Source organism: Zonotrichia albicollis, chromosome 17 (assembly GCF_047830755.1).
Source record: "Zonotrichia albicollis isolate bZonAlb1 chromosome 17, bZonAlb1.hap1, whole genome shotgun sequence".
Lineage (NCBI taxonomy): Eukaryota > Metazoa > Chordata > Aves > Passeriformes > Passerellidae > Zonotrichia > Zonotrichia albicollis.
The window spans coordinates 13,700,001-13,711,807 of NC_133835.1; the positions used below are offsets into that span (position 1 = coordinate 13,700,001).

An 11,807-nucleotide genomic window follows, 5' to 3' on the forward strand; every position below is an offset into this window, starting at 1 on the left:
CCCAGGAGTCCCAGTTCTGCAAGGAGCTGAAGGTAAACCCACCACAACCTCCCTGCGGGCTGGAGTAAGGGAGGAGTAACCTGGGAGTAAGTGCTGACCCCTGGGAATGAGGAGAATTTGAAGGAAAATGGATTTTTATTCCCTTCTGAGGGTGTTTCATGCTGTAATCTGCAATTTGGGAAGGGTTTTCAGGGTTTTGCACCTCCTGTTTTCCCTTTCCAGGCACTCTATAGTTTAACCCAATACTTTATCATAATTTTAAATGCTTTTCAGAATTCAAAAAAAACCCAAAAATCTAAAATGTGGGTGTTACAAACAAGGCAAAATGAAGAAATTTTATTTCCAGGCTTGTTTCTAAAGCCCTGTTTCTGCCCCTTAAGCACCTGGAACTGGCAGTGTTTTCTGCACAGGCAAAAATCCCAAATATTCTGGAAATCAGGACCTTGTGATGCCTCTCTGGCTCTGCCACTTTGAATGGATTTAGGTTTTGTCGTTTAATAATACACTTCAGATTCTCTAATGTTAATGTTTATTTTTATTTTTGTCTTTGATGTTTTAATTCCTGCAAGAGAATGTGTGTGCTCCTCTTTTGTGAAATGTGAAATTTTTATGACAAGAAAATTTCGCCCTGAATGATATTGTTTTCACTGCTGTTTAATTCCTGCTTTAATCCTGTGCTCCTACAGCAAATTAAGAAGTTTTATTTTATTACAGGATTTAATTCAGAAATATGAAGGGGACCTCTCCCAGCTGTCAAAAAGATGTGAGGAAATGAAGAAGCTTTATAGCAATGTACTGGTAAATATCATATTGAAATGCAATGAAAATAAAGCCACATTTCTTTTTTAAAAGGGAAGAAAAGAGGGGAGAGGAGTGCAAGAAATTCCCACTTGCCTTATATTTACACTGGCTGTAGGAAAAGAAAGAAAATCCCATATTTAACATGGTCAGAGATCTTAAGGGAAGGGACAGAAATGCAGTGATAACCTCTGGAACTGGAACAAAATCCTGGCCCTGGAATTAGGATATTTTGTACAAATTTTCTTTAATGAATAGATTCATCTATTCATTATTAATAGATTCATCTATTCAGAGCCAGAAAACTTCAGGATTTGCTGAACTTTCTCCTCCTCAGCTGGAGATTTGTGGTCCAGCCAGAGAGATTAACCCAGGTTACTGAGGTGATTCAGTGACAGCTCCTTAGATCACTTTTATTTGGGATATTTTGAGTCTCAATTCCCTGGAGATTTCAGCCAGCTCAAAATTTCCTTCTTCCTCCTCTTCCCCTTCTTCTTTTACCTCTTATTCCCCTTCTTTTTATATCAATATTAACAATAATGGAAGCATTTCACTTTTCTGTGCCCTTTAGGCTTTGCTGAGCTCCTTGGATCCCCCAGGTGTGCAGGAGTTCAGTGTTTTTATTTCCATTTGCAGGTGAGGTTTGGGGAGCCGGCAGAGCTGGACTCCCAGGAGCTCTTTGGGTGGATCTCCTCCTTCATCTGTGACTTCAGGAAGGCGTGTGCTGAGCTCACACCCTGAGGACACACATTTCATGGGGAAGGAGGAGCCCAGGAATCAATTTTTAATTGTTTCATTCTTTTTTTTATCATTTTCTGATAAGCAGCACCTTGCCAATCCCACCTGTGCAGCACAACACCTTGATTTTGAGAGACAGTCAATTCCAAATATGCAATTTTTATTGTGGTATTTAACCTGTAATATCCCAGATCACTGATGAGCCTCTCAGTTTTGTGCTTTTGTACCTTGAGATTCCCATGTATTGAAAAACCCCACTTCTGACCTTTTATAATTTCTCTTTTCAGTCTTTTCCTTTGAATACCCCCACTTTCTGACCCAGTTTTAATTGTTATCTTCATTATTCTGTATGGTGATCTAATTTCTAAATTTCTAATTTCTAAATTTCTAAAGAATACTTCACACATTTTTATAACGAAACGGGAAGCTGTTACCCACAGAGGAGAATATTTAAACAAAGTCTTGTTTATTTTGCTATTAAAACATTGCAAATTTACTATGTAATGAAGTATCTGGCTGAGTGTTTTATTTTGCCTTGTCCTCACTAAGCAGGACAAAAAAATAGCACTTTTTTTTTTTATGGCAAATGTCATGTGTTTGCCACAAATGCTACAGAAATTAATCAATATATACAAGATTTGCATTGGTAGGAAGGGAAAAATGTCAGAGCAGCAAAATAAAAAACTGTCGTGAAGCATCTAAGGAATGGATATGGGAGGGAATTATCCATGGTTTTCAAAAGAGGAAATGTTTCTGTTGTGTGTGTTGGCTTTTACATGTTTTTAATTCGAATAATTACCTGGAGCTCAATGAGTGGGAGGAGAAGGAGGCCCAGAGTAGCAAAGACAAAATTGTGTGTTTAACATTAAAAGCAGAAAACTGCTGTAAAAGGGCATTGACAACACCTGGCATTTCCCCTCCCAGCTTTGCAAGCAGTGTGGGCTGAGAGAAAAGTGAAAATTAATTATTTTAGGAGAGTTATGTGATTTATTTTGGGGCTTTGTGCCCAGGGTTTGGGCTTTGATGGGAATGCTGGACACTGTCCCTGCCCTGAGCATGAGGACTGAACCTGGAAAGGCTCAGGAGCCCTCAGAGACCCCTCTGAGATGGAATTTAACCCTTCCCTAAACTGGGATTTAACCCTTCTGTGAGCTGGGATTTAACTCTTCTGTGAGCTGGAATTTAATCTTCTCTGAGCTGGGATTGAACCCCTCTCTAAACTGGAATTTAACCCTCTCTGATCTGGAATTTAACCCTTTTCTGAGCTGGGATTGAACCCTTTTCTGAGCTGGAATTGAACCTCTATCTAAACTGGAATTTAACCCTCTCTGATCTGGAATTTACCCCTTTTCTGAGCTGGAATTTACCCCTTCTCTGAGCTGGAATTTAACCCCTCTCTGAGCTGGAGTTGAACCCCTCTCTAAACTGGAATTTAACCCTCTCTGAGCTGGAATTTACCCCTTTTCTGAGCTGGAATTTACCCCTTTTCTGAACTGGAATTTAACCCTTTTCTGAGCTGGAGAAGGGTTCAATCTCTGAGCTGGGATTGAGCCCCCTCTGCGCTGGGATTGAACCCCTCTCTGAACTGGAATTTAACCCTTCTCTGAGCTGGGATTTAACCCTTTTCTGAGCTGGGATTTCACCCTCGTCTAAATTGGAATTGAACCTCTCTCTGAGCTGGGATTTAACCCTTCTCTAAACTGGAATTTAACCCCTCTCTGAGCTGGAATTGAGCACTTTTCTGAGGTGGGATTTAACCCTCTCTGAGCTGGAATTTCGCCTTTCTCCACCTCCAACATCACCTCCAGGTGGGACGCCAGGAGCTCAGGGACAAAGCCTGGCTGCCCCTGCACAGAGAATTTCAGGGCTAATTTCAGGGCTAACAACTTGGGCTTCCCAACAGTTCCTCCCAGCTGCCCTCCTCAGAGGCAAAAGGAACGAAATCAGCACCCCTGAGATTTATTTTACATCAAAATATTCGCAGAATCAATCCAGGTGTTTAATTTTACACAAAGCTGGCTGTGTTTGCCTCGGGTCAGCATCACAGCAGTGATACCCACGGGATCTGCAGCTTCCACCCCTCATTTCTGCCTGGAGGAGGAAAATTCCATTCCCTTTGAATTCCTGCAGCCCTGCCCAGTGCATGAGCTGCCCTGAGAGCAGCACTGGCAGCTTTTGGTGTGTGTGATTACAGCTCCAAAACCTGAATTCCTTTCATTGACATGGGACTCGTGTCAGGTAATCCTGGATCCCAGTGCCATTTCCATGGCATCAGGATCCCTGCATCCCTGAGCAGCAGTCGTGATGCTCATGAGGAATTTCATGGTTTTTCAGCTCCAAAATCCTGCTCAGTCTCTTTCAACTAAAGATTTTTTCCTTTTTTTAATTTTTTTTTCTCTCATTACTTCTTTCCCCCAAGTCTTTCTTCTCCATTATTGTATTTAACAGCTTGTTCTTGTTTTATAGCTCAGCTGGCAAGGCCTCTGCCAATTAAAAATATATCCTGCCCAGTGGTCGATATCTGTGCCTTTGTGTGAACATCCTGGAGCATTAATTAAAAAAAAAATTAATTAAAATTTTCAAAAAGTACCTTCTTGGCATGAAGTTCTATCCCCTTCAGAGAGCACAAAGCTTTTCTGTGGATGGGAGCTCATTCCATTTTCCTAAATAAGCTGCTCCTTCAGTGCCTGGGAGCTTGAGACATCCTGATTTATATGTAAAAAATAACTAGACCTTGCTCTCTACCTCATTCTTTATTTCTTAACTTATTTAGCATAAGGCTGGGGTTTTCCAGCTCTCTTAAATTGTGTTATTGTGTTTTAGTGGCATGGAGAATAATGCTTTTTACACCTCAACATTTATTTGGGATGATATAGACGAGCTCCAAGTCTCCCTGTGGAAAATGTCCTGGGATTCCCTCCTTGGCAGGGCATGGTTTTATCCTGCAAAAGTCACAAAAGCTTTGGGGGATGCTCCTCTTTTGGAAAACATCACTTTAGGAGCAATCTGACCTGCCAGAACTGCAGTATTTTTACATCTTTACATGGTTTTTTACATTTTTACATATTTTTTTTCCCACAGAGTTGATTTTTGCCACATTCAGGAATAGGAAATCTTAGTGAAGGTGTTATACAAAGTTCTGGTCACAGAAATCAGTCTCAGTATTTGCCTGTGTGGAGCTGTGGGTCAAACCTGCCCTGAGATTCCCCTGCTGGCAGCTCAGCAGGGTCACAGCCACTGGCTCCAGGGGCAAAAGGAGATTTCTTTCCATGCTTTGCTTCCTTCAAATGCTCATTTTGACATCACTTATGAATGCTGGTTTCTGTTTAAATTAATGCCTTTCTAATCCAAACCAGTTTTAGAAGGGGGAAATGCTGTTAGATAAAGAGAATAAAAGTGGGGTTTTTGAAAGGGTTTTGGGTGCTCACTGTACCACAGCCAAAGCTGGAAGAGTTCTCAGAAAATCCTCCTGTGCGCAAGAAGTTGATGGCTCAGAAAAACCACAGACAAGTTTGAAACTGCTCATCTTAAAGAAGAAATTGTGGGAAACTCCAAACCCAGGGGCCGCTCTGGTGCAGAGCTGAGGTGACCCAAAGAGCTCCTGCCCACGCCCCAGAATTTGGGGTGTGGATATTCACAGGTACAACGCCCCAGTCCCTGCATGAACGGGCTGCCAAAATGCTCACCCGGTAAGCTTTTTCCTCAAATTCAATGTAAATACGAAAATCTTCACTGTTTAGAATGTACTGAAAGCTGAACCAGCTGCTCTATTCCCAGAGTAACAAAGAGCAGGAGAGCCTTTGGAAGCTCCAGCTAATTCAGGGATGAACACTTGGTGAAAATAAGATTTTCTTTAGCACTGGCTTCACCTCCCAGCGTGGTGTGCTGTGTGTGAGCAGCACAGACGGCTTTGGGAGTACACAGGAATGATTGCAGGCGTTGCTAAATGAGCTTTAAGCCTTCCCACTTGCTGCCTGTTTACCCAGGGATGAATTTTGCCCACTGGGGACATTTTATACAATGGCAGTCTGCAGTAATTAAACGAGAGAAAGCCACAAAGTAGCTAAATATTGCTTTAAGCTCATTTAACAAATGAGACCTTTGAAACAAAAGGTTTCAGACGCAGATTTGAGGTCCCTGGATGCAGTTCAGAAATGCTGCAATGTGTTTAGAAACAGAAATCACTGACACTTTTGCATAAGGGGAAATAACTGATGAGCTCTGCTATGATAATGCCATTTTCTCATAAGCACTGACCTAAAAAACCCCAAAGGTTATTGTCCAGAAAGATCAGCTACTGATGAGCAGATTTATACCAAAATTCTTCCTGTAGCTCCTAGAAATTTTCCTGAATGAGCTCTGTAGGACTTGGCCTGAAATGATGAATTATAAATAGAAATTTGCTCCATTCCAGCCCAGGAACTTTGCTCAGTCAGTAAATAACTCCCAAAGAAAATCCCAAGCTGCTGCCATCAGTGCTCACACGGAATCCTGCCATGCAGAACAATCTGATCTCTCCTCTGCTGTCAGGAATTAAGCTGATTAGGAAAATCAAACCCCATCCAAACGCTTCATTTGATGGAATGACTGAAGCTGCCCTGTGGAAGGACAGCCCTGCTCTCCCAGCTGCAGGGATGGAGAAACTCTGAGTTCCTCAGCCCAAAATGCACAAAACTTCGTGGTTCAGGTGTGTAAATCCTTTTTCTGCAGGCAGGAAGGCTTTGCTGACACCCTCCCCAAAGGCTGGAATTCATGCAAAAAATAACAGAATTGCAATTGTAAACAAGAATTAAATTTTGCTTTCTAACAAGTTTTAAATGCAAATCCCTGCTTTTAAAGCAGTTCATGTGTGTACTTGGATTTTTGCCTTAATCCACCTGACCTCTGTTTTTACAGTACGGTTAGACATGTAAATATTTATTGTATTTATGTTTATTCAAAATATATATTGAATATATTTATTGAATATATATATTGAAATATACATTGAAATATATATTGAATATATACTGAAATATATATATATATATTGAATATATATATAGATAATATATATATAAAAATATATATTCAAGATATATTTCAATATATATATCCAATATATATTATATTATATTATATTATATTATATTATATTATATTATATTATATTATATTATATTATATTATATATTGAAATATATATATATTGAATATATGTATATTTCAATAAATATATTCAATATATATTTCAATGTATATTTCAATATATATATACTCAATAAATATATTCAATAAATATTTTGAATAAACATAAATATGAGAAATATCAAGCTATTTGTGGATAGTTTAGTGAAGATTCATGACATTTGCAAACAGCTGACTCTTACCTGTGGCCTCATGGGGAGCCAGAGGAACTTCCAGGGTCACATTTTGCTCTCACTTTTACACTGATATAAACGCAGAGAAACAGAAAAACTGCAATATTCCCAACCATCCATCAAGGAGTAGGTGCTGCTGCTCCCAGGGAGGATTTCAAAGCCCAGACTGCACCTGCTGCTGGATCGTGCTCAGCTTTGGTGGGAGGGAAGGGCTGGCAGCTCAGAAATGCTGAATAAAGAGCTCAGGTGCCAGAGCTGTCAGCAGATCTGAGCAGCGCTGCCTTCACACATGCAGGCATCCTGCTGACTCACTTTCTTAATCACCTCCAAAATTCACAGGCAGCTCGAAAATTCCCTTTCCTGAGGAGGCCATCAGAGCACAGATTTGTCATAGCAGAGTGGCAGGGAAACTAAAGCAGCCCAACAAATGCACGTAGGAAATTGGTTTTTATTGTTTTCTCTGCTCTGCTGCTGCAGAAAGTTAAAAATTATTGAAGATGGGATGGACTGAGGTGAGGTGCGTTAAAATAGGGAAAATATAAAAAAAGTTTATTTAAAAAACCAAGGAAAATTAGATTTAGATTAAAATAAAGCAAGGAAAATCTAGGCTTGATTCTGCATCACAGAGAACTAAAGAACAATGTCACAGACATCTTTTATGAAAAATCTTTTCTTTAGGATTTTTCCTCCTGAGAAGCTGAAAGGCCTCAGGAATAAAATGTGAACATTGATTATCTGCTGCTGTGGAATGCAACAGGTGCATCTGGGATTGGTCTCATGTGGTTGTTTCTGATTAATGGCCAATCACAGTCAGCTGGCTCGGACAGAGAGCCAAACCACAAACCTTTGTTGTCATTCTTTGCTATTAATCAGCCAGCCTTCTGATTAAACCTTTTCTTCTATTCTTTTAGTGTAGCTTTAATTTAATATATACCATAAAATAATAAATCAGCCTTCTGAACCATGGAGTCAGATCCTGGTCCCTTTCCTAACCCCTGTGAGCACGGTCACAGACCAAAACCTTCCACTCACGGCAGTCAGTGCACAGCTGGAGATTTCATTCTATTCCCACAGGATCTGTTTCCATTTTATGCTCCTATAAATGAAGTGAAATTTCCTTTGTAAAACATTTCCAGGCTGTTTTTCAGAACCTCCTTGGGCAGCTGAACTTGCCTTGGGTTTGGCCAAGAGACCAAATTTGGCCAATTGGGGCATCGGGGAGCCCCGAGCCAGCCAAGGGGACCCAGCCAGCCCAGGAGCTGCAATCCCAGCCTGAAGGGATGCCAGGGCACAGGGGAAAGCCTGGCCACGACCCCGGGTGGGCAATGCCATCACAACTATGGGATGGAGCCCCCTGCTCCCCCTGATCCCCATCTCCTGCTTGTTGCCCGAATGATAAAGGACACAAAACTCGGATAAGTTTTGTGCGGCGCTTTATTGAAGGGCCCGGGGGCCTGCGGACTAGCGTCCCCAAAAACAGAACCCCAAAATTCACACATGGGTGTTTTCCTTTTATACACAAGCAATTCATAACAAAGTCTCCAAGAAACAGTGGCCCTTCGCCAAACTACGGACCCTTGTAATACATTCCCTAGTTCACGAGCAAAATCATAAATCTTCTACCTGTCCTATTGTATGCTATACCCAAACCGGTTAGTCTTCTTACTCTCCTACCCTGGCTTAATGTTTATTAGGTTTCTAAAGCTACTTGCCAGGGTTACACAAAACTCAATCACATAATATCAACAGCTACAAAATTATTTTTACAAACCAATTCACACAAAACTCATAGCTAAACTATAATAAAACATTTTGCTAAATTTCATTTCTTTTCCAACATGCTCAGGGTGGGCTCGGCACTGTGCAGAACATGGGGGGACCCAGAGGGGCTGGGGGCGCTCAGCTCCCTGCTAAAACATCCCCAGGCTCAGCAAATGAAGGGAAATATAACTGGGCTGAAGAAGAAAAGCCAGGAGAGGAAGGAGGGCTCTGTTACAGAGGGGTTAGAAATATTCCAAAGGCCTCCAGGCACAAGCAGCAAGTGTGAGAGGAAGTCTGAGGCAGATTATTCCTCCCTTTTGTAAGGCAAATGACTAATTATACAAAGCAGGATGTTCTGTTTCAGAAGAGATTTGGGAGGTTTCATGCAATATTGATACAGAAATTGTATTTAATGCAGCAGGTTTACAAGGCGAGAGGTAAAAGGAAATGTAAATGCAGATGTGGGGTTTTATCCTGTGGCTCTTCCCTCTGTCAGAAAGTGCCTCAGTGCTGGAAGTCTCCTGTAAAAACACAAAATTCTCCCAACTGGAGGCAGTTTCAGGCACGCAGTGTGTGTCCAGAAAGGGAAAGAAGCTGTGAGCTTAATCTAACTGAATTTCCATTGTTGTGTGCTGTTGCTGTTTATTTTACTCATTTTTCTTTCAAAGCAAGAAACACAAAATCCCTGTTAGAGGGAGCTGGATCAATACTGAGGAATTCTTTGTCAGATGGAATAAGAGCAATCATTAACCTTGCTGCTTATGAATTAAATGCACTCTCCACTTTTCAGCTCACCTCTCCCACAGCATCCCCTGCAAGCTTCCCTCATTTCCTCAGCAATTAAAACCCAGCTCAGCCACCCAAAAAAGAATTTTAACAAACAGCCTTCCAGCTGTCCTCCTTCTGTTTGGGTGGGAAAAAGGAGGAGGTGTTTTCTGACGTGGATTGGGTATTTTGGTGACAGGAACTCTCCTTAGGTGTGGGTTTGTGGATCAGGGATATCATTGATAGCCCTGATGTCTCTTGGAGCAGCACCTGGAGAAAGCTGATGGCCACAGCCCAGCTGTGGGGTCCCCTGGCCAAATTCCAGCCCATTTTACCCCAGTGAAAGTCATCCAGGAGCTGGAGCTGCTGGGGATGGTCCAGAGGAGGCTCCAGGATGGGCAGAGGGATGGAGCAGCTCTGCGGGCACAGCTGGCATTGCTCACCTGCACAGGAGAAGATTTGGGGTGAGCTCAGAGTGGCCTTGCAGGGAAGATGGAGAAGCTTTGGACAGGGATGGAGGGACAGCAAACAGGGAATGGCCTCAAACTGGCAGCCAGCAGGGTTACAATGGATTTTAGGAGGAATATCTATAGGGACACCTGATGCCATTGTCCACAACAAAGCAAAATCAAAATCCGGTTTCTAAAATGATCATGAAGTTTTTAATCTCTGACAAACCACTGATCTTTCAAAGTCATCAGCAGTTTCAAGTTCCAATTGACATTTCTGTGCAGATGGAATTATATTTGCTGCTACTTGTGTAGTGTTAAAATGCCAGGGACAGAGGAGGTTTGAAGCAGGAGATGTTGAAATAGTGTGGAACTGTTTATACATTTGTATTTACAATAAATATTTTTGCCACGGCTTTGTTTTGTTGGAGCCCTCATGTGCCCAGGAGTGAATCTTTTAATCTGCAGATCAAGCTTCTACAAGAGGTACAAAGCTGTGCTGCAAGTATTTGTTTGATTTCTTGTTTCCTTTCCTTGCAGTAAATCCTGCTTCCCTGCTGGACCCTTCCATCCTTCTCTGTTGTGACGCTGAGCAAGAGGATATTGATGCATTCCTAAAACCAGAAATATTTTTGCCTCTTGCCTGACCAATGGGATTCCTTAAAATTTGAGTTTGGCCTCCTGAATTTTAGGGAGTTTGATGCTTTATGGCAATCTTTGAGAAAGATTGGCTGAGTTCTGCGGAGTTAATGCTTCACGCTCAGCTCTCCACACCAAACACTTCTATGCTATTTCAGAGACACTAGTAATGTGTACTGCAATTATTAGGTTAAAATCACAAACTTATGCAAATAACAACATCTCTTGGTTGCAGAGATTGTGAAAATTTTCTTTTTGATTTCATCTCTTTGCAATCCAGGTCTAATTTTCAAAGTTCCCTTTGCTTTTGCTGAGGCATCCTGGTATCAAATCTCTTACGTTAACCAGGTTTAAAGTCCATCCTCTGCCTTGTGTCCCCCAACATTGCCACAGAAACCTGGAGGGGTGGGAGCTGGGCAGGTTCGCTGTGACCTCAGCGCTGCCGAGGGGGGATTTGGAGATTTGTGGATTTGTGGATTTGTGGATTTGTTTCAGAGAAAGGAGCGGGGGAAGAGAGACTCAGAGAGAGAGAGAGAGAGACAGAAAAAGAGAGAGAGAGAGGGGAGGGGAGTGTGCGGCGCTGCCGCTGCTGTCACAGCAGCATCTGGCAGCAGCTTTGCCAAGCTCCCGCTCCGCGCTCCGAGCATCCCGTTCCCGCAGCTGGAATCGGCGCAGGCACGGCAGCAGCGCCTCATGGGTTCATCGCTCCGCCGCTCCCCGTTCCTCCCTCTCGGCAATAATTCATTCACCTGAGGGCTTTGCTTCTCCCCACCTCCCCCTCTCTCACCTCGCTTTTTTTTTTTTTTTGATGCGGAGAGAGGGGAGGAAAGGGCGTTGTGGGCAGCGCGGATTTCTCTGGGCGGCTTAAAGAGAGCCAGAGGAGAGAGAGAGAGAAAGAAAGAAAGAAAGAGGGAAGAAAAAAAAAAAAAAAGAAAAAAGAAAAAAAAGAAGAAGACGGCATAAAGCGGCGGCGGGAGGAGAGGAGGAGAGGAGCGCGGAGGCTCCCGCGGTGGCCGGAGCGGGGCGCGGATTTCCCTGGGCAGCTTAAAGAGAGCCAGAGGAGAGAAAGAAAGAAAGAGGGAAGGAAGAAAAAAAAATAAAAAAAAGAAAAGAAAATAAATACAAAAAGAAGCAGACGGCGTAAAGCGGCGGCGGTGTGAGGAGAGGAGGAGAGGAGCGCGGAGGCTCCGCGCTGGCCGGAGAGGGGCGCGGAATTCTTTGCGCAGCTTAAAGAGAACCAGAGGAGAGAAAGAAAGAAAGAAAGAAAGAAAGAGAGAGAGAGGAGGAATTAAAATAA

At 42.5% G+C, this 11,807-nt stretch overlaps 1 protein-coding gene across 1 annotated transcript in view; it reads left to right on the forward strand.

The window, feature by feature from the left end:
- Nucleotides 1–2,093, forward strand: part of LOC106629490 (uncharacterized) — a 33,803-nt gene extending 31,710 nt beyond the window's left edge. The window contains exons 15-17 of the mRNA XM_074553781.1: nucleotides 1–32; nucleotides 715–798; nucleotides 1,435–2,093. The exon at nucleotides 1–32 is cut by the window's left edge and continues 72 nt beyond it. Of these exons, the coding sequence (XP_074409882.1) occupies nucleotides 1–32; nucleotides 715–798; nucleotides 1,435–1,539 (221 nt within the window). The 3' untranslated portion in view covers nucleotides 1,540–2,093. The remainder of the gene's footprint in view (nucleotides 33–714; nucleotides 799–1,434) is intronic.
- The last annotated feature ends 9,714 nt before the right edge of the window (nucleotides 2,094–11,807 follow it).